The sequence below is a fragment of the Carassius gibelio genome, chromosome B13, assembly GCF_023724105.1.
Source record: "Carassius gibelio isolate Cgi1373 ecotype wild population from Czech Republic chromosome B13, carGib1.2-hapl.c, whole genome shotgun sequence".
Taxonomy (NCBI): Eukaryota; Metazoa; Chordata; class Actinopteri; order Cypriniformes; family Cyprinidae; genus Carassius; species Carassius gibelio.
In genome coordinates, this window is record NC_068408.1 from 24390637 (window position 1) to 24414913 (window position 24277).

At 36.2% G+C, this 24277-nt stretch overlaps 1 protein-coding gene across 2 annotated transcripts in view; it reads right to left on the minus strand.

Annotated features, from left to right (window-relative positions):
* Positions 1–24277, minus strand: part of mcu (mitochondrial calcium uniporter) — a 69482-nt gene that overhangs the window by 7059 nt on the left and 38146 nt on the right. For both annotated transcript variants that reach the window (XM_052572138.1, XM_052572137.1), the window contains 4 exons: positions 6644–6707; positions 4073–4243; positions 3234–3338; positions 3001–3161 (listed from right to left, as the gene is read on the minus strand). In XM_052572138.1, coding sequence (XP_052428098.1) covers positions 3001–3161; positions 3234–3338; positions 4073–4243; positions 6644–6707 — 501 coding nt within the window. The remainder of the gene's footprint in view (positions 1–3000; positions 3162–3233; positions 3339–4072; positions 4244–6643; positions 6708–24277) is intronic.

Genomic DNA, 24277 nt, shown 5'->3' on the forward strand with positions numbered 1-24277 from the left:
AAATTAAAATGACAAATCATTCACAAGAATTACTTATGTCTGCCTACATGTTAACATTTAAAAATAATTTAAAGTTTAAACGTTTAATGGGTAACATTTTGCAATAAGGTCCCTTTAATGAATGCATTAACTAACATGAACTAATAATGGGCGATACATTTGTCATAGTATTAATACATTTTTCTTAATGTGATATATATAAAAAATACATACTGTATATGATAAATTTTTCCCACAAATGCTTATACAGTATATGTGTATGTATTAGGGGTGTAACGATACGCGTATTCGTATTGAACCGTTCAGTACGAGGCTTTCGGTTCGGTACGCGGTACGCATTATGTACCGAACGGTTCGTTGGACTAATTAATTATATTTGGAAAATAAATAAAAAATTGTGAAATATAATGAGATGCGTTCAACAAGGTAGCCCAATAACCCAAACGACGTAACAGGCAATGCCCCTGACACCCCCGAAGAAGAAAAAAACACCAACTTATATGTTTATGTGAGGCTACTCAGTCAGGCGCTCGTTCACTCAGTACGCGCTGAGTGAGCGAGCAGTTCATGCACGGTACGCGGTGGCCAATGCGTTTAACAGACCAGAAATAGAAGATCCTCCAGTAACCAACAGGTCTGGTGTTTGGGTGCACTTTACCAATCGATCGGGGCATCCAAACAAGCACGGAAATCAAAATGGACTAGTACTGTACTGTGTCGGAATTTCCTGAGCAGTACAATACAATTAACAGGCCTGCACGTTATTAGATAGAAGAACTGTTATAAATAGAACGTATGCACGGGCAGTTTTGAAAACTCAAATCGCGTTGTATCTGAAGGGCAATGCTGAGCCCAGGGTCCCGCGCCGCGCATACCGCGTCCTGTGTGAAAGACCCTTTAGCCATTTTGCAACGAGCCTTTAGCGCGTACTGAGTGAGCGAGCGCCTTACTCTGCATTGGAAAACGCAGGTTTTAAGAACATGCTTAATGTAATTGAGCCCCGTTACAATATTCCTTAATTTTTTTTTTTTATAAGGAGCTGTTTTTGTTTTATACAGTATGCTGCTAAGAAAACACCATAGAAGATGGGTAAAGAATAGCTCCATCGTTGTTCAATGTATATAAAAAAAAAAAAAACATACTTTGTTAGTTTTAATAAAGAAAACATTTTTTAAAAATCAAGGAAATTTATCTGCCAATTTTTTCTTTTTGCTGTATCTAAAACGTACCGAACTGTACCGAACCAAACCGTGACACCAGTGAATTGTATCGAACCGAACCGTGAATTTTGTGAACCGTTACACCCCTAGTATGTATATATATATATAATGTATTTAGTTATTATTGCTGTCAAACAATCATGATTAATCACATCCAAAATAAATGTTTTTGTTTACATAATATATGTGTACTTTGTATATTATGAATTTATAAATACACACACATACAGTATATTTTTTTTAAATATTCACATGTATTATTTAGATGTTTCCGTTTTATATTCATATAATTTATATTCTATATAAATATATTTAATATATAAGCATTACATCTTTCTTACATATATACATGTATGTGTGTCTATTTATATATACATAATACTGTACACAGTACACACACATACATATGTAAACAAATGTTTATTTTGATTGTGGTTAATCGTCAATTAATCGTTTGACAGTAAAACCGTTTATACACACAAACATTTGTTCATAAATGATAAACATTTGTGTTTAGACAAGTATTATGTGTAAGATTCAGTAAAATTAAGCAAATGTTAATCAAAAATGTGTCAAATTAACATCAAAATGCACCAGAAGACTTAAGATACATAACCTTCTCCCTTTTAATAGTTAATAAGCCTTTTTATTTCGCTGTTCTTGTGGAACAAGCAAACAGTGGCAAGTCCGTTCAAAAGTCAGTGAGGTTTTCAGTTCCTTCAGTTCCAGTTCCTCCTAAGATTATTAGTGAATTGCTATTGGCCATAGCCTTTGAGAACCTCATCACAAATGATTTGTTGGTTGATACTGTATATACTGTAAATTTAAATAATGCAGGGCAAAAATCATGTACACAAACTCCAACAGTTCGTAATACACCATATTGTGAACAAGATTATTTCTCAGCGCAGGAATCAAACTCACTTAAAATGCCGACAATTTCTGTTTTCCGTGGATCATTTTTCATTATATCTCTGCATGTGGGCAGAGACGGATCATCAAGTGCAGGGAGACTGCTTACAGTAACATTAACTTGACAGAAGATGAATCATGAGAGCTCCACTGTCTTCACTTCAGCCGTCGCATCACATTGCTACTTCATTTGCATAAGTTACATCTTTTTTTTTTTTACTCTGTAGCATTGCTGAACAACAATGGACTGCTGACACCACAGAGTACAAAAAACTAGAAATCTCATTTACGACTTTATATCACATTTTGCCATTTTAATTGCAACACATACTCTATATCCTGCAACTGTAACTATTTCTCAAAATAGCAACCTTATTTTTTTGCAATGTGACTTTAAATCTCTTAAATGTGACTTTATATCTTCCAATTTGGGGAAAAAGGGAATTTTGCAATTGTGACGGTTTCTTTTAATTGGACATTTATTCACAATTTGTCTTTCTTATAATTGTCACATTCTTCTTGTAAACTCTGAAATCTAACAATTATCTTTTAATACACACACACACACACACACACATATATACATATATATATATATATATATATATATATATATATATATATATATATATATATATATATATATATACATATATATATATATATATATATATATATATATATATATATATACACTTATATACACACATATAATCTCTGAAGTAAAATCAATTTCCACCAGACATGTCCACGTGTATCTATGGTAATCTGGTCCCAAATGAGTTCAAATGGTTTAAAAACTCCCAGTTTGGGGAGAATAATTGGCCAGGTGTTTTGTGTTTTGGTGACATTAACCCAAACAGCTCACCTTCTCCAAGGGCTGGAGCTGAGAGTTGAGGTCCTCCAGTCGTCCAATCAGCTCTCTCTCTTTGGTGAGCTGATGCTCCTCTATGCGCAGGGTGGTGTAGAGCTGCTGCACCAAGAGCTTGACATCGTTCAGTCGATCCGCTTCCTCGTGTGGTAGCATATCTGCAAAGGATGCCAACAGAATATTGCAAAGTCTCGCACATAATGACCCACGATGCAATTGGGCACACTCACCTCTCCTGGGCGGCTGCACCAGGTATGTTGTGTCATTAATGGCTAGCTTAAAGCTGTCCATAAGTAAAATGTCCATTCCTGTCGAGGACGCTATTCTTGCTCCATCTATAGAGAGAGAGAGAAGGAGGGAAATTATAGGAACGCAATCCTCTCACTGAAAAGGTAATGTAATACAAGAGCCAATCTCAATGCTTAATCACAAAGGTTTCCTGCTTTGCATTAGTATGCTCATCAGGAAAAGAAGCATTTTCCAATCTGAGGTGAAAGAGAACGGTAAAGACCGGCGAGAGAAAGCTCAAGTGTCTCTCACACGGGAATAATGGAGCTTGAAACAGAGCAGAAATGCAGTTTGCACAAAGTACAAACGATTCTTGCTCCTCAATTAGATTAGAAGACGTACAATCAATTAAACATGTCAGGGAAAGCCACACATTCATCTGCGATTTGTGGATTAAACTACAAAGAAATGCTTAAATTTGAATTTAAATTTGCCCCTAGAGCTGAGAACAATGACTGTGTTAAAACGTACAATGCTACACTGACTATTCTTAAAGGGATAGTTCACCAAAAAATGAATATTCTGTTATCATTGTGTTATTTGTATACTACCGTTGGGATTATATGGAACAGAAATCATTACTGCATGAGTAATATGGACTAACATTTTGTGGTTCTTTATTTTGAAGGAATCCTCTTCCACTTTTTTTCATTCATGTAGAGAAGATTTAAGAACGGCAGGGGCGATATAATTGATCACAACTGTCATGTAAACCAAAACTAAAACTCAACTGTTTTCTAGATTTGGCTTGTGATTTCAGAGATGTTGTGTTGTGCTCTACCTGCGGAGTAGATGGCGACTCGATCGATGCCCCTGTCCTCCGCCTGCAGCTGCTGAAGGAGAACACCCACCGTGTCGCTCAAGGGTTTGAGGGTGAACTGGCAGCGTTCTCGTCGGGACGGCAGACGTACGGAGATCACCGGCAAGCCGTTCTGATACACCACTGTGACATCTGCAGACACAGAAATGGACATTAGATGTATAGTGACCAAGTTACCTCTGTGTGTGGACAGTGGATGGGTAGACTGCCAGCAGGGGGCAGTATTGTAATGATAATATACGGGGCCCTGTTGAATGATGGGAATTCATCAAACTACTGCAGCATTAGAACTGTCCAGTCTGAGTTATGAAATCTCTCTTGAGCAAGAAACAGACCGGCCACCGTGGAGTCAGTGGACGTCACTGTACATCACAGTTTAGTGGTCCAGAAATCTTCGTACTCTGCATACGCCAAGGGGCTTGCACCGTCCCATTTATAAACTGCCTCATTACTGCAGTCGTTATGTTTAATGAGTCTGAGGGGGACCGTCATGCTCTGCAGTGAGGTCTGATGTCTGGATGATAAAGACTGGAGTCATCAGGGTGATGCACCTTGTGGATGTGAATTTACCCACATGTCCTGTGACTTTAGAGCTGATAGAGGATAACTGTAACAATGGACTTATGAGGTTTAAGAAACTATTTCAATATCTAAAGTCATTTGAACTACGCCACCAAGAGCCATTATTGAGATTTAAATACATAACGTATAAACTTCAAAGCAATTAATTCAAACAAATGCTGTATACCCTTAGAGTTTTGTTATGCAGAAAACACAGAGAGAATCAGACCGTCACTTCAATAATATTTCATTTGATAAAACTATTAACACTCAAAATGTCTCCTCTACAAGCTGCAAAAATAGTTTGGTTTAAGAAATGGTGACACAATATATATTATTATTGTACATCAGTACAACTCACTTCTCAGATGAGTGATAACAATGAGATTAATACAGTTTATTGAAATACTATTTCTTAAGGAACGTCTCAATATCACACTGTTTGTCATCCCTGTTTTAATTTAAACTGTAAACCTCAAAAATGGAAAGGGATTGTTTACATTTCATTGTATTACATGTAATAGATTATGAGAGATGTACTGGAAAAAAAAAAGAATATTTTGTGTTAATTTGTGTTAACACAGAGAACCCATAAGAAAAAAAAATCCTATTAGAGTCCTATTTTTGTTACATTTTTCATAAATTATTAAACCATTAAAGAATAATGAAATCACTTAATTAAACATCTTTTTGTATCATTAAAATTTAATTAAACCATTAAAGGAATCCAGAAAACATAATTTGGGACAAATTAAAAAAAGAATCTGAATAAGGACATTTCATTCAAGGCGTGTTTCAGAGAATTACATCCGGGTTGGGGTTTAAGTCTGATTAATTTAAGCAAATTGCTTCATTCAAATGTTTTATTTCAATGATATTATTTGGGTGCACATAGTGACTCAAAATTCCTCCATTCCATTATGATACAACTAATTTAGCAAACGTTATAGATACAGGTGTATAAAACACAGCAAATGCTCATCTCTGTTAATAATGTGGACAGTGGAACACCTGCATAGCTACATATAATATTCTTTTGTCATCTTCTGAGCAACAGAAAGCTACTATGAAAGCAACTGATTATATAATAAAAGATATTAAGTAGGACAATCCCACATCTGATTTTAAATGGCTCAACACTGATCAATATTACAGTCCTAGAAGTATATATATATATATATATATATATATATATATATATATATATATATATATATATATATATATATATATATATTTATAGTGATAACATGCAAACTTTCCAAGACTACCAGTTAAATTATTCATTTGCGTAATACTTGTGTTAAACTTGTGTTTAGTGAATTTCTCACTCAACTATATGTAATATAATATATGAAATATCCATCCTCTAGCTCAAACTTTAGAGCATGACATTAGCAATGCCAAGGTCACTGGTTCAATTCCCAGCGAAAGCAAGGAATGGCTAAATGTGTGCTTTAAATGCAATGCAAGTCACTTTAGATAAACGTAAATGTAAATACAATCCTGATGCATGATCCACTGGAAATTGCTTTAGCCTTTATAGTTTTTTATGGTTAGCCAACTAGCTCCCTAATGTTAGTTAATGTGGGATATTGTAGTATTAAAGCAGAAAATCCAGACTCAAAACTTTCAATTGATACAGTTAAGTAATAAGTATGATACACTAAGGATGTTAAGTACAAATTCTTATATTTTTGTCACTTTGTCTTTTCATCCAGATTTTCTAATATTTACTTCTCACCAAATGTTTGTTGTTTATACTGTATGGATGGTTCAAGGCTTTGAATGCTTTGATAAAAAATTTCTGACATGTCTTTGGAGAAAAAAGGATCAAAAACATGCTTCTGAGGAAGGTTTTGATGTACTGAGCACTGCTTTGTAAGCCATGTCAATGATGCAAATACTTACAAGTTTTTGCATGTGTTTAAATGAATTTGCACGGATTTGAGCATGAATTTGAGCACTCACCTTCTGTAGCAGCAGGTGAACACAGTAGTCTTTGACCCTGCCATGAGGGGGAGCACTTCCAGCCCTACAACGAAAAGAGAGAGAGAACGATGAATCTTATTAAGCATCACAGCTACACAAACACATTGATATTAAACTTCTTGCATGACTGAGTCTGTTTAAATGGTTGCAGACATTCCCCATTTGTACGGGCTTGTCTGACTGCAGAGCGTGAGATATGATGGCACTGAGATCACAGATGGGCTTCTTTCATTGTGAGTAGTTTCTGTATGTGATCTATAACAATCCTTTAGGGGATAAATGGGAAGGTTTTGTCTTCACAATATGATGGGGGGTGGCACTGAGCAACAACACACTGGTATTGAACATATACAGAAAGACAGGAAGCACTGATTCAGACATTTATAATGGCATGAGCGTGAATAAATGGGGCGGAAGTTGTTCAAACTGGGTGGTCATGCAAATTCAGCGCAACAGGAAGGTGCTAGGTTTGAAAATGACTTCTGTGTGAGCAGTGTCTGCACTACACTATCGACAATGAAAACGTTTGGTAAGGTGATTGCACCTTAAGACATAAGAACATTGAAAACACTTTTTACACACACACACAAAAACATGCGGATAGTAAAACCCATGTCTCGTCAGTTGGGCGTTTCTGAATTGAGAGGCAGCCAGAAGGGAACCACATGTTTTAAATCCAGGGAAAATACTTCACATTTTCCACTGCGCCTCTGGAGAGCACAATCACCAGAGAAAGAGAGAGCAGAGAGAGAGGGGGTTGTGTCCAAACTGAATAGAGATTCTATATTCAGATCATGGGAATTAATAAATAAACTTTGCCTTTCACCACATTATGAGCATACACACACACACACACACACACACACACACACACAGAGAGAGAGAGAGGGAGTTTGCTGAGTTATCAACAGCAGCAGAAGTGTATTTGGGTGTAGAATGTCCAGAGATTTGCAGTGTGGTCACTTCAGTGTTGAGGTGAACAGGTCTGATCCAGACTCTTCTGTCAGCGTGTTTCACAGGCAGCTCCATGTCTTCCTGAAATAGAGCTCTCAATGTTTCCCACCCACACATCACGCATCTACACACTGACTCTCCTCCCACACACACTGCCCCACTAACCTGACAGCACTCCAAAATACTCCACAGCATTTACACACACGGCTGATTTACTCGCATTGTGTCATTTATGGTGCAGCAGTCAAAGCTCATGGCTTGTAATGGGGCGGCTGATGGTTCAAATAAGGAACTAGTGAAGAACAAGTCATGAACTATGGGCACTTGGTTTTCCAGGTAGAGTGTTTCTGTAGTAAATTTGCTTTGGCTAAAAGTGACTGTTTACATCTGTGAGCGAAGTCCTCTTTCCACTCCTTCTGTAAGCAAATGACTCACTGTACCGTAGCTCCATGACCTAATGCTTGCGTGTAAAACACAAGGGGCCAGCCGCCAGTTTTACCAGCTGTTCAGAAGTTACAACCTAGCCTAGTTTTGATGTATTATTAAATATTTGTGTGCCTTTTATTTTGAGAGGACAGTGGAGAGATGACAGGAGAGTATTGGGTGGAGAGAGATGGGAGCGGGATCAGCAAAGGACCTCAAAGAATCGTGGACAATATTCAAACATCTACGAAATTTGAAGGGCAAGTGTGAAGGTTTTCCTGCTCGAAAATCGAAAAATACCATAATAAATAAATGACATAAAATTCTGTAATGATTGATACTTGAATCATACAATACTAAAGCAATTATCAGGTTATGTAGCGTTGGCACGATGGTCTGAAAATAAGTGTGACATTTTTAGACTACATTTTTAACTGGCCTATTTACTATAAACCAATATTTTAAAAAGGCACTTTACATTGTGTGATAAAATAAAATAAAATACACAGACACCCAGTCTGAAAGCTGTTTGGAATGGATGTGTTGTATATTATAACAGGGACATTGTTTGGTGGGACTCAATAATATTAATGCTTCACAAAAGGCAAGAAAGGTATGAAAAATGGCTAATTCATTAAAATCGAAACTTTAAATGTGAGAAAAACACTGATTTGAATTGATCTTATTAAAGAGTCACATCCATTGACACTACAGACACCCTGCAACGGATGAAGGTCCATTTGAGGTGTTTCCCGCTGCAGTGGGAAGTAGAAGTCATAGGTCCATCTGATCTGAAGCCCTATCTGTCATCACAAACACAGTGTTTGATTGCCAGATGTCAATAAAACACCACAGATGCAATGCCAGTGCCAATCAGTGTTCTCCGACACACAAGAACAGACAGCACAGAGGTGTAAAGGAGTTTAATGAGTGAATGTGCTGAGCCTAAGGGGGAAAGGAGACAACTGGAGGTCACTGCAGCTCTCTGTACGCAGTTTAAGTGCAGATTTCAGATGAGAACGGTCATTAATTAGTAATGAAGAGATAACGAACCAATCCCTCCACAGAGGGTGATGTCTGCTTTCATTATTACGACTGAAATTGTGGAGAGGTGTCAGGGGCATTAGACAAGATCAACCGTCTTTAGCTTTCCCCAAACAAACAAAGTGAAGTCTCCGATTCCTACAAAACAGACGGATGCATTCTGCACCTAAAAATGGCAAGAGCCATCTGAAATCGCCTGATCCAATCTGATAGACCTGTCGTCTATGCAGTTTCTGGAAGTGAAGGTGAACTGGCTTTTAACAGCCTGTCAGGAAACAATGTTCCCAAGCCGCCACAATGAGATCCTCTGGAGAAGAGCTAGCAGCTAGCTTTGCCCTAGTATACAAGGAGAACTATTTTTTTTTAATCTTTCTAATTGAAAACACTCTTTCCATTCATGTTACTCTCGTTATCATCAAGAAAAAAACAATAACATATTATCCTTACTCAATTGAATGTGGCTATTACCAACAGGAGCGTCTGAGATCTGCCTGGATCCTGGATTTGAGTAGGAACGCCTACTAAAACCATCAGCAGTGCAAGCTGATGAACTCCAGACACTTACTGAAGAGATACTGTATAAAGAAATTAATGACTACAGGGGCTTGTGCTGTTGCTTGCTTTATTTCTGTAGAGTGTGGGTAGTTCAGTTGCTGTTAATGGCGGGGATCTGCACATTGTTGTTGCTAAAGTAAGACTAATGGGTTGTTGTTCATGTAGAGCAGGAAATCCTGCTGGAGTTTTAGTTCACAGTTTGGCTTTGGTTTGTTTGGTAAGAGGCAGGCGAGGCTGTCACGCAATCATTGGCTGAAGCATCAGTCCTTGTAAAGACCTGTGAATCTATTTATCTAAACAAATCCACTGAGCAGGGGAACCAGGGGAACCTGGAAGGTACAACACACAACATTAATGTTCTCTCTGTTTTGACTTGTACCATATTCTCTTACTTCCTGTCTTGTCCAATCATGTGTCTATACAATACAGGCCTTTTTTGCAGCATGAATAGTTCAGAATAGCTTATTATCATGCATTAAAAAAGAAATACCATTTATGCATATCACACAAATAAATGTATCATTTCAATGTTAAGCTGACTTTATAAAGAACTTGCAATAACAGTGATTATAGAGATTAATAATAATGCAATAATAGTGATTATAGAGATTAATAATAATGCAATAATAGTGCTTATGCAATAATATTATTATTGCAATAATAGTGGTTATGCAAAATAAGCCATTAGTACAGTTTGTGCTTTTTAAGTACTAATAACAGGCAATATTCTGGTAATATGCATGCTAGTAAGCAGCGAAGTCCTCAAAATAAAGTGTTGCCATAATTATAACTACACGTTAAACTCCAATGCAGAAGCAAATTCATAAACACTTGCCGGGAAATTATGGCATACTTGGTAAAACAAATTAAACTCATTCTTCATATGCTACAAAGACCATCATAACATGTTCAGAAAAACAAATCTAGGTTTGCAAGAAATTAAAACCAAATGCTTATGTTTGCAAGGAACAAAACTGTATGCGTGTTACCAAAACAAGTGAAAGATGAAGCGCTGACCCAATAAGACAACGTAGCACAGGCCTCCTTATTCTGGAGCCGTGCCGTACATCCCATGTTACATTTACAGGATAAAATGCATCTCTGATCACCTTCACACTTCTCTGTGCTGTTAGGACTGAGCCAGTCATTGCTGTCTTCACCAGTCAGTCAGACTCACAGTACTGGCTCGAACTGAGACTAGGATCCATGCAGATAACACTGCAGCCCTGTCCACTTAATAAGCGCTATAACAGCATAAAAAAACTACTAAAATAACACTGCTGACATTCAAACTATCTGGCAGAGACTACGCACTTCAGTAGAATATCCCATATCAGTGACGCACAGCTGACACACACACATACACTTAGCGGTGTGTGTACTCTCCTAATGCACCTGTAATAGTTAGTCAGCGTGAAGTGAAGCCCAAACAGCGATTAGATTAGTGCCGTGATCAGATGCTGCAGTAAGACGCATTACAAGTATAACACCCACACACTCGCGCTTCTTTACGATTTATCAGCACTAAAGACCACCACCACTGTTTTCAATCAGGTCCTCCTTTCATCTCAGGGATTAACATGGAGCACTGTTCTGCAGCAAGACTAAGAACCGGTTTTTCAGAACTAGTACCACTGCCTCTCCTAAATGCCTGCAATTCCTTTGATGTTGCATATACACTATTATTTTAAAATTCAATTAACACTATTAAAAAGCCATTAACTATGACTTTTGCCTCAAAAAGCTACTAATTTGCTGCTAATTAATAGTTAGTTAGGTAGTTGTTAAGTTTAGGTATAAGGATGTAGAATACGGTCAAGCAGAATAAATATTAAATAATAAAAAGGCAATATGTTAATAACAGGCATGGTAATAAGCAACTACCATATTTTTCGGACTATAAGTCGCACCTGAGTATAAGTCACATCAGTCCAAAAATACGTCATGATGAGGAAAAAAACATATATAAGTCACACTGGACTATAAGTTGCAGGACCAGCCAAACTATGAAAAAAAGTGTGAGTTATAAATACGGTAGTTAATATTGAGAGTTTGTCCCTATTCTAAAATGTTACCGAAACAGAATATTATTAAATACTACTTCAATCGTTTTAGCAATTTGTGATTTTTTTAATAACCGTGTTTTTGCAGCGCTGAATTTACAGGGTCACAGCAAAAGAAATCGTTTTATTTGAGTCGTCAGCTCTCAGTATGAATTGAATGACAACCCTGCTGCCATCGTTCTGCACTGTAAGGAATCAACAGCCCTGTGTTGGTTAGTTATTAGAGGAGAACAGCTTGTGTGGGATTAAATGAATAGCACTGCATTAACAGTGCTGTGGCTTGTGTGTTGAAGGGCTGTAGTGATGGCGGGGAACCAGAAAACCCCTCCCGTCCTCTCTGCACGCTCACACAGCAGCTGAAATATTCAGCAGAGGGCTGGTCAATAGCACAGCACCCGGAGAATCAATGTCATTTAGGCAGAGAGAGAAGGAGAGAGCGTGAGAGAGCCAAAGGCACAAATATGTAGCAGAGCCGAGGGGCTGTTAATACAGGACTTGCTGTTTTTTAGCATCTCACGCCATGAGTGCTTGGTCTTGACATTTAAGCCAATAGGAAATAAAATTTCACCTTTTAACATTTTTGATTATTCATGTATTCATATCATCATAGTGAGATGACCGAGGTTGAAAACATTGCGATCGTCGCCCGCACTGTGTAAAAAAACCCGCTATTCATTCATTGTGGAAATTATGGCGCCTGTATGCGTGATGTGAAATACTTCCACAGATTTGTAGTATTACTATAGAATTTTTCCTAAGCATTGCAAATCACTTTTTGTTCTTGGTTATTGTCAACATTATCTCTGCCATGATCAGCACTGAATGACTGACAACTGACTAATGAAAAGATTCACATTTATCAAATCTTCTTTTAAATGTTTGCTGAAATAAATATCGGAAAAGATCGATTAACAGTTTTGAGAATCTATATCAAATTGACTTTACTTAAAAAAAAAAAAAAAAAAAAAAAAAAAAAAAAAAACGATTTATCAATAAATCTTTTTTTTTTTTTTTTTACCCAGCCCTAGAAACATATTTACTGAATAGATTGGTACATGCACATCAACAAAAGTAATATAACTGAATAATTCAATCAGACAACAACATATAGAACAAACACACACTTGTATTAATATCATTATGAGCACATTCCATAGATGTAATTTTTTTTATACTATACAAGCTGTATTTTCTATCCCTAAACCTACCCGTCACACAAAACTCAGCGTTTTTTACATTCTCAAAACAATTAGTGAAAAAATTATAATTGGTAATTCATAAGCTTGTTTCCTCGTGCAGATCCAAAAAAAAAAAAAAAAAAAAAAAAACTGTTGCCACAAGGTCAAAATTATTAGTAATGTTATCTTTGTGAGGACATTTGGTCCCCATAATGTAGGGAATACCAGGTACACACAAACATAGAATTCTGGGAATATCTCTAATTTATAAGATGACTTTTTTTATTTCCACAAACTGTTAATTGAAATATTTTATTGTAAAATGTCCCATTAGATCTGTTAGAGTAAGGTAATAACATACTAAGGAAATAATAACAATGTTATTACTGCACCATTTTACAGTCTTTTAGAGTCACAACATCTACAAGTTTAATTTCTAATTTTCATTTCAATTTCATTTATACAAATTGTTTTTGCTATATTCCTCACCAACTATTTTTCTACTAATTTGCTACTTCAGTGCTAAATGGAAGTCAAATCTCTTTAACGACATTTCAACATTTAGTGATGAGCAGACTAGAATAATTAAAGCTGTAAGAAAGGATCAAGCCCCTATAAAATTCAATAATTTCGCAATCAAATGTTCAATAAAGATATATGGGTGTGGTGTCCCCAACTTGAACAATCCATTACAAGTTGAATGTAAAAGTAGTTTAAATTCTGATGACTGGAATCAGATGGAAGGATTTCTGGGGGAACACGTTTGAGAGAGCGTGTGCATGGGAAATCTGCAGCAGCACATAGAGAGAGAGAGAGAGAGAGAGACTGCAGGAAATGCTGATTACTGCAGAGGTGGAATCCCTTTCCTGGTAAGGAGGGCTACCCCTCACCTCGCCTCATGCTGGCATCCCCCTCCCTCCCTCATTCACTCTGAATCCTAGTATTTCCCTGCTTGATATGCTATAACGCCCCCGCTACCCCCGCACTGCGCCGAAACAGCTCAGCAGAACTTGCTTCATACCACATGCACGTGCACGTGAGGATTTCCTCACAGGATGTGGCTAGTACATAGCACAAGCTGTTAATAAAACACCTTAACACGTCTACAGGCACACACTCCCTGCTTGTAACACTAATCAATGCTTGCTGCAGCATTTTGTAGTATTACTGCAGACACACAAAATCTGGGTGTTTTGCAACAATAGCAACACATATTTCACTGATTGGTGATGTGTATGGACACATCCATTAAGAGCATGAGATGGGATACAGCCCCCCAGACACCATTCGCTCAGCAGTGAATGCATGTGCACAAACCCACAAATATCTGGGTAAGGCGCCCATTGATTTCTGTTCTTAAATTAAGCTAATGATTTTACATAATTCTACTACCCCTTACAGTTTTATTTTTAATTAATTAAAACCTTTCACAATTTAAAATGCACTAATATTATATGGCAGAGCATGAGAAGGATTTTTTTTTCTCCTTTTAAGGCCTGAAATGAAAGGACATGCATCATTAACAACCCTAGGGTGAGTCATAATGACTGAATTTTCATTTCCGAGAAATAGAATAGAATTGAATAGAACAAAAATAGAATAATAATTATAATAACTGTGATATGTTTAATAATAATAAATACGTTAACACTTGTAGATGGAAAGTCACAATAACAAGCAAGTCACAGTTTTGCAATATGATGACTCTTAGATTTTAGCATGGTAATGGATCTGACTAGGGCTACCCTCGAGATTTTTCTGGCTGACTACAAGTCGTTAATTTTAAGCATTACTCGACTAATTTATAACAACGTTTTCAGGATTTCTCAGAGGGCAGGCTTCAAGTATAACTCATTTGAAGTAATGGTGCTTCATATAACATTATCCAGAGAAACCAATGTTAATGATAAATCCCCTGTGATGTTTGTACTGGCTACTGTATACAGGCCACCAGGGCACCATACAGACTTTATTAAAGAGTTTGGTGATTTTACATCCGAGTTAGTTATGGCTGCAGATAAAGTTTTAATAGTTGGTGATTTTAATATCCATGTTGATAATGAAAAAGATGCATTGGGATCAGCATTTATAGACATTTTGAACTCTATTGGTGTTAGACAACACGTTTCAGGACCTACTCATTGTCGAAATCATACCCTAGATTTAATACTGTCACATGGAATTGATGTTGATAGTGTTGAAATTATGCAGCCAAGTGATGAAATCTCAGATCATCATTTAGTTTTGTGCAAACTTCATATAGCCAAAATTGTAAATTCTACTTCTTGTTACAAGTATGGAAGAACCATCACTTCTACCAAAAAAGACAGCTTTTTAAGTTATCTTTCTGATGTATCCAAATTCCTTCCCATATCCAAAACCTCAGAACAACTTGATGATGTAACAGAAACTATGGACTCTCTCTTTTCTAGCATTTTAAATACAGTTGCTCCTTTACGCTTAAGGAAGGTTTAGGAAACCAGTATGACACCATAGTATAATGAGCATACTCGCACCCTAAAGAGAGCAGCCCGAAAAATGGAGCGCAGCTGGAAGAAAACAAAACTAGAGGTATTTCGTATTGCTTGGCTGGAAAGTAACCTATCCTACAGAAAAACATTAAAAACTGTTAGACCCGATTACTTTCTCTTTTAGAAGAAAACAAACATAACCCCAGGTATTTATTCAATTTATTCAAAGCCTCAGCAAGTGTTGACATTTCCCAACATCACAGCAGTAATTACTTTATGAACTACTTTACTTCTAAAATCGATACTATTAGAGATAAAATTGTAACCATTCAGCCGTCAGCTACAGTATCACATCAGACAGTGCACTATAGACCCCCTGAGGAACAGTTCCACTCATTCTCTACTATAGGAGAGGAAGAATTGTATAAACTTGTTAAATCATCTAAACCAACAACATGTATGTTAGACCCTATACCTATTTTTAATTCCTCATTGTCATTAGGATATGTCCCCAAAACCTTCAAACTGGCTGTTATTAAACCTCTCATCAAAAAACTACAACTTGACCCCAAAGAACTAGTTAATTATAGACCAATCTCGAATCTCCCTTTTCTGTCCAAGATACTAGAAAAGGTGGTATCCTCACAATTAGAGTTACAAATGACCTGCTCTTATCATCTGATCGTGGTTGTATCTATCTATTAGTTTTATTGGATCTTAGTGCTGCGTTTGACACGATTGACCAGAACATTCTTTTACATAGACTTGAACACTTTGTTGGCATTAATTGAAGTGCATTAGTATGGTTTAAATCGTACTTATATGACCGCCATCAGTTCATAGCAGTGAATGAAGATGTATCATATCGATAACAAGTGCAATATGGAGTACCTCAAGGCTCAGTACTAGGGCCACGACTCTTCACGCTTTATATGTTACCCTTATATCATCAGGAAACATGGTGTTAGCTTTCACGGTTATGCTGATGATACTCAGCTCTATATTTCTTTGCGGCCCAGTGAAACACACCAATTTGAAAAACTAATGGAATGCATAGTCAATATAAAAAACTGGATGACGAGTTATTTCTTACTGCTAAATTCTGGGAAAAAAAACAGAGGTGTTAATTATAGGACGTAAAAACTCTGCATATATTAACCTAGAACACTGTCTAAGACTTGATGGCTGCTGCTCTGTCAATTCTTCGTCATCAGTTAGGAACCTAGGTGTGCTATTTGATCGCAATCTTTCCTTAGAAAACCATGTTTCTAGCATTTGTAAAACTGAATTTTTCCATCTCAAAAATATATCAAAATTACGGCCTATGCTCTCAATGTCAAATGCAGGAATGTTAATCCATGAATTTATGACCTCAAGGTTAGATTATTGTAATGCTTTATTGGGTGGTTGTTCTGCGCACTTAGTAAACAAACTACAGCTAGTCCAAAATGCGTCAGCAAGAGTTCTTACTAGAACCAGGAAGTATGACCATATTAGCCCGGTCCTGTCAACACTGTACTGGCTCCTTACAACACTTACTACATCTTACAGATTTTAAAATATTGCTTATTACTTATAAAGCCCTAAATGATTTAGCACCTCAGTATTTGAATGAGCTCCTTTTACATTATAATCCTCTACATACGCTACGTTCTCAAAACTCAGGCAATTTGATAATACCGAGAATATCAAAATCAACTGCGGGCGGCAGATCCTTTTCCTATTCGGCGCCTAAACTCTGGAATAACCTACCTAACATTGTTCGAGCCTTGGTTCCTTGCCGCTGTTGCCTCTGGCTTGCTTAGTTGGGGTCACTTCATCTACAGTGATATCGTTGACTTTAAACTGAACAGAGATGACATCACTGAATTCAATGATGAACTGCCTTTAATTGTCATTTTGCATTATTGACACACTGTTTTCCTAATGAATGTTGTTCAGTTGCTTTGACACAATGTATTGTTTAAAGCGCTATATAAATAAAGGTGACTTGACTAATAGTCACATGTTTATTAATAAACCATATAAATCATAATAATGAGCCTGTAATTGCCTACATAGCCTAACAAGTGCTCAAGTTTGCTACAGCACACCGGCAGAAATAATAATTATGAACGTGCCGGGGAAAAACAGCAAGTAGAATGCAATAACATTTAAATCATGTATTGATAAACTAGTGCTTTCTTTGTTTTTGACTTAAGAGATGAAGCCAGTGACACTGAAATGTAGTGATGCGCCTTTATGCCTCTCTTATATGGATTACATATTCCGATAAAATTTGTTTTCTATTAAAAATTTTTCATTTAGAAGTAAAAATTTCACTCTCTGTAGATTTATTTTTCATAATGACAAGTATACACAGAGTTTCGAAGTGATGCACACGCACAGGTTCACAGAGAAAGAGACTGCAGAAAGCATATCCTGTTTGCCTTTATTAATTTACAAAAGCGCAACATTTCTTTGTTATTGTGAGTGCACACAAATAAACGTATTAAACGTATAAAAGCCTATATGCTTTTAAAAAAATTATAACTTTTATCAGTACAAGTAAAAACGATGAGTAAGTGACCGAACCGGGGTCTTCATCTGTCATACGGCGAGTGTTACTGTTCACTTGAGCGCACATTTTTCTAGGATAACATTATATTAAGCGGTCATGCAAAGTTGCTACTACATACATCTTTCAGATGAAAAGCCATATTTGATGTCAATGAATAATAGGTGAGTCTTTGATGTCCTGCCCAATGTATTACCACACAGACCAGCTGTTAACTATCGGTCCATCACGGCCATCATTGAGTGAATTCGTCATGCACTTTGTGTGGAAGTTTTCCTTTGTTTTCACGACTAAGTGACTGATAAAATTTTAGTTGACCAAGCCTCTTCTCTTCAAATTAACCATTGGTCGACTATTAGGGGGAAATTATATTATATTATATTATATTATATTATATTATATTATATTATATTATATTAATGAGAAATACTTACAGTTATGAGATATAGTCATAATCCAGATTAATTAAATGGAAATTGTGGGAAATAAAGTTGCAATTTTGAGATTAAAAGTGTTAGTATTACTTTGAGACAGAAACGGGCTAGCATAATTAACCGGAACTGATATCTATATCTGATATTTCTCTTTTAAGCTTCTATTGTCTTACACAGTGATAAAATACATCATAAAAACATCCTTTGTCATCGCAACAATTTGCATTTACATAGCAACTATATTTTTATACAGTATAGAGAGACCTGACTGCTCTTCCCTGTTTAGCTATCTTATGTAGTGATAACTTGTGGGAAGTAAACACTAAAAAAGGGATGTTAGATTTTGAATTTAACACAAGTTTCTCTTATTATTTCCCCAATGTGTTCTGTTGTTGAAAGTATGAAGTCAGTGCAGCTGAATCATCCTGTTTGGATTCATTTGGGTCAATGTTTTACACCTGCTTCTTACTGCAGTCTACTAGTCTGCTCACCATTAGCCAGAATCATGTTTCTAAAGAGCTCTACGCTATTCACAAACCATCAGTACGAGTATCACAAATAGCATCCTCCCACCAGCACTTAACTGAACTCAACTGAATAACTGAACTGAACAGAATTCACATCAAATATAGTGAAAATACCCATACTGCTCCAGCTCTTTACCATGTGAACCTGTTATGACTGAGCTTATTACTGCTGCATTAAACGTAAAAGTCATTGCCAGGGTGCTTGTGAAATTGTTTTTTTTATTTTCATTTTTGTGTGTTTTAAAGGATAACTAGGTGAAATAAAAACATAAGTGTAGCATCTTGTTATGCTAGATAACCACTTATAGGAAATAAACACACTAAAAAACACTGGGTTAAAAACAACCCAATTTGGATTGTTATTAACCCAAGGGCTTGGTAAATATAGGACAGAACCCAGCAAATTAGGTTGTTTATTTAACCCAGAAAATTAGGTTGTTTATTTAACTCAGCATAAGGGGTTGATTTAACCCAGATAAAGTTTATTAATTTTTACTATATTACTAGCTTATTTTTTTACCTCATACATTAAATAATGTTTACAGATTATCTTAAATCCCCTAAACCTTTCTAAAATAATCCACACAACCACTGGTTTGCATGTTAACTTCCTTTATTCTCCTTTTATTATCATTTACACCATTGTTTATATCGTTTTTAATAGGCTATACATATTGCCCATGTTTAAACTCGTTTAACAAACAGTAAAACTAAAAATGAAATGTTGAACAGAAGTCATTTACATGTTATTAACCAGTTTCTGTTATTATGTTTCCACCGTAACTGCGCTGCGTTGCACCACACTGGTTCTCGAGACCGACCTGGGGTCGTGTTCGGCGGGGATCTGCTCACGCCTGCGTTTCACTCATAGCCGAAATATAATGCGATTGCCTTTATAACCTGCCTAAAAACAAACAGTAAACAGCTCTGAGGGAATATTTGTATTCTGTATCTTTATGAATAAAATCGTCTATTTTATGCAAAGCATAAGGCTTTTCCATCACTCGAAAAGACCGCGACACTCGTTAAAGGTGATTCACACTGCGTGCCTGTATGTTCTGCATAAAACTGAACTATATTCAGCACAGTAATGATTTTATAGATAAAATAAAATGTCTGCAAACCTGTATTTTACCAACGAATGCGTCAATTCGATGGCGCTAAGAACTGCTCTCTCCAGAAGAGAAGCAAATCCCCTGCGATAAATAACTCCACCGCTGGCTTAAGTCTGACCCAGGATCGGAGTAATACAAACACTACCCAAACATTGGGCTGTTACATTTGACCCAGGAGCTGGGTAACACAAAAACTACCCAAACACTGACAAAAATAACCCCAAAAATTTGCATTTGGGTTAAAAAAATAACCCCAAGTTTTTTATAGTGCAGCTTGGGACAGCTGTCATGCTACTTAGAGATGCCAATAGCCTTTCTGCTACTGTTAGTTACTTCCTACATTGAAGTAACATTGGCAAGCACAACCAAACCGGTTGTTTTTCCTTTGTGTCTACAGAACAAAACAAGCTTCAATAAGTACAGTACTCAGGGTTTGGACATTTACAGCGCTGACAACCACATTATACAATGTCTGACTACAAAATCTGTATCTATGTTTTCATGAATAATAATGGCTGATTCCAAATATGGCATAGCAATATATTGTGCATTGCTATTCATTTATAATTACTTTTTATTACGGATTTATGGATCCAACACATTTCAGTATGCAACAACATTGAAGCTACAGTGTTGGATTTAAGTATTGGTGTAGGGTACATTCTTTAATTAATCTAAAAATGAGTCCACAGCTGACAGACATAATGAGTAGTCTGGTTGCATATGTAGACAGATATGTAGACCACTCACAATCACGAAAACCTCACACATGACTCAGCTGCGCAAATTTGAGCACAAAACCCCAGTCACAGTTTTCTGTGTTTTCGGTTTTCTGATGGTTTATGTATCTGAATGCTGGCGTCTCCAGGGTCATGATAGAGTCTGCTAGGCTGGGGGCGCAGCTGGGCTGGGAGGGAGGGAATTGGCCCTTTCTTGCTTTGCTCTTGTCAAAGTTTCCACTGTCTGTCTGCCCTCTCTCTGAGGCTCATGTCCTCAGGGTAAATAGAATACAGAGTGATACAGCAAAAAATTCTTTAGAAATTTTTTTTTTTGAGCATTTTGACATTACATAAGCTTTTTGGCCTTTTTTTTTTTTTTTTTTGTATCAGCCTTTTTTATGAGAATTAATTTAGACCAAACAACAATATAGCCAAGTAATGGTTACCGGAAAGAAATAAAAATAATAATTAACTGTTTGAATTTTTTTTTTGTACAACAATACACCGTAATAAGCCATATTTATATAATGTTTATTTTCATAAAACATTTATGTCAGCCAGGAACTTCTAAGAATCAGAGAACTGATCTTCTAAAGCTGACAGTTTGAACGAGCATTTGTATTTATGAGTTGGGAAGTCGTAATTATGACATCAGATGCGTTCAAGTCATTTAAGTCAGAGCAAGATGAAAATAAACCTTTATACAAAAAGTTCAGCAAGATTTATTTTATTTTATTTTAATGTACTGCAACAAAACATTAAAATAAAAATCTGGTGCAGGTGTATTTTTATCTATTTTTTGGTTTATTTGATTTATGAAGGTGCTATAAATCACTATATCCTAGTGTAACTATACAGTACTATTGTTGAGGATGTAACTATTGTAAATAATAATAATTATTATTTTGTTATTATATAATATTACATTCATTGACTATCAGTACAGTTTCCCCACTCGTAATGAAGAATTTGTTCATCTGCATTCAACTCATAAATACATTTGTTCCAAAATAACTTGAGAGCACCTCTAATTCATAGAGATGAATTGAACTTGAACAAATTGTAGTGCCATTTTTCTGAAAGTTAAATTAGAGACACTACTAAAACATCTCCAACTCTTGTCTTATACTAATCAGATAAAGACTGATTTTGAGACTAGCCTTTAGGATAAAACTAATAGCCAATAAATAGCTCATTAAAATAATTTAGATGTTGTTGCTTAATTCTAGATCACGTCCAAAATCAGGGTGAATACATCATTAATATTTAATATATCGCCTAGCCATTAGACTTATTAAGCAGTTATTAATAAAAATGAGACAAAGAGTTGGACAAGACTTATAATGGGCATTTGTGGAGTTCTCCTGTATAGTCTCATAATTATTTCTCATAGCTGCACTAAAGGCAAGTCCGCAGTCATTTAGAGTTCATGTCACTGGGGTAATGGTGTCTGAGAATGGTTTAGAATAAATAAAACAACATGCATGCACTACACTTTACACAAACTCAAAAGACAACTAGCAAGAGTCTTAGGCAACACTGTCAAAAATGTAACATTCAACAGAACAATACAGGTAACTGTGATTCCTGTCAGGGTTGCCAGGTTTTCACAAGAAAACCCACCCAATCACTAGGTAAAACTAGCCTAAGATGAGCCCAATCACGTTTCAAGAGGGTCCCCAGTAAAAAAGAAAATAATTGCGTTCCAGGGGGGAAAATACAGGTTTTTTTGGGAGGGCGTGGTTTCCCTGCGATATGTTATTGGAGACACTTCAACCCGAGGACAAGATAAACCAGTATCCCAATGCCCTCGGACTTGGTAACAATGATTCCTGTACATGCTAAAAGCCACCTACCAAATATGCATTCACACATGCACTGCTAAAGTCTCATGCATTATGAAAAAAAACAGTCAGAACAAAAATTTAATTATTTTGAAGAATGTTGGTAACCAAAAACTATGTTTTTTGGTGACTTTGACTTGCATTGTACAGACACCTGGGGAATTTATCAAAATATTTTCTTTAGTGTACTGCAGAATAAAAGAAATAATTTGTACAGGTTTGGAACCACATGAGGGGGTGTAAATAGTTTCTGGGTGATCTATCCCTTTATTTAAAAATAAATTATATTTAATTGTGCTGTTGCTGCATCACAAGCTATGAAAGGCATTGTGTTTGTGAAAGTTACCTAAAAGCCTTTAGGGTAATAATTCACACTTATCAAAACAATTGCATATGTATTTCTTATAGATAATACAATCTGTATGGTTTCCAATGAACATAATCAAATAGAAAACTAAACATAAGCTCCTTGGAGAGATGGAAACAATTAAAAAGATTTATTCACTGAAATGAATCAATGAACACACTCAGTCACATGGGTTTACAGAAACAATTGCCCAAGAGCAATCAGTGATAGGTCCTCATGACAACAAATATTGTTTTTTTGCAAGCTCGATGAAACTAGGATCAAAGATTAAAATGTCACGACCCATTCATTTTCCTAAGAGACAGGAGACTGAATCAATATTCGTCCAACCCTTCAGCTTTACTCGTTTACTGCAGAGATTGTGTACGGCTGAACGGGTGCAAATGGATTTACTCTGCACTGACAGGATTCATAGTTATCTATATTAAAAAAAAAGAAGAAAAAAAAGAATACAGACAAAAAATTACTCTTGCACTGTAACATCGCTAAAATGTGGTGCCATTAAAATCAAATCTTATCTCTTCAGTTCACAGTTGCAGCCCATTTCTGTTAATGATGCCGTTCCTCTCCGGCACACACGCCTCCCAGGAGATCAGATAAAGATGTGAGAGAAAGGCTCAATTCAAACCTCTTTAAGATCATGCGGACATTAAATACAGTTAGGTCAGGGAAATAATTCATAAAATCATAAATCATATACTAGGGCATTATGAAATCAGACGCTGAAAACATTGCAAGCGTCACTTAAGTAGGTTTCTCCTTTACACGTTTGTGCCATTCATTCACACAAAGACACGCAGAATATACACACACACACACACACACACACACACACACACACACACTTATATATTTTACATATATAAATAGTTTTTTTTTTCAGTTTAATGTTCGTTTAAGTCTACTGACCTACTTTTGATTAATTTGTTCTAAATTTGGCAAATTCCATGACATTTCGCATTGTACAGTAAATTTTATTTGTTTATGACTGGATTACACAATTACAGTACATTTACCATATCATGGAAATCATATGGCCCTAATATACAAACAAATGCTACTTATTAATCCAATATTTTAATAACTTTATTGTTATAGGACAGCAATAGTACCTATGGAAGCCCGTTTCCGCCACTAAATAATAACTTTCTATCTCACATTTCTGACTTTATAACACGCAATTGTGACATATAAAGTCAGAAATGCAAGATATAAACTCAGAACTGTGACTTTATATCACAATTCTAAATTTGTAACACAAGTTTGACTTTATAACTCGCAACTGCATGTTATAAAGTCAGAATTGCAAGGTATGAACACGCAATTCTGAGAAAAAGAGTCAGAATCGTGAAATAAATAGCA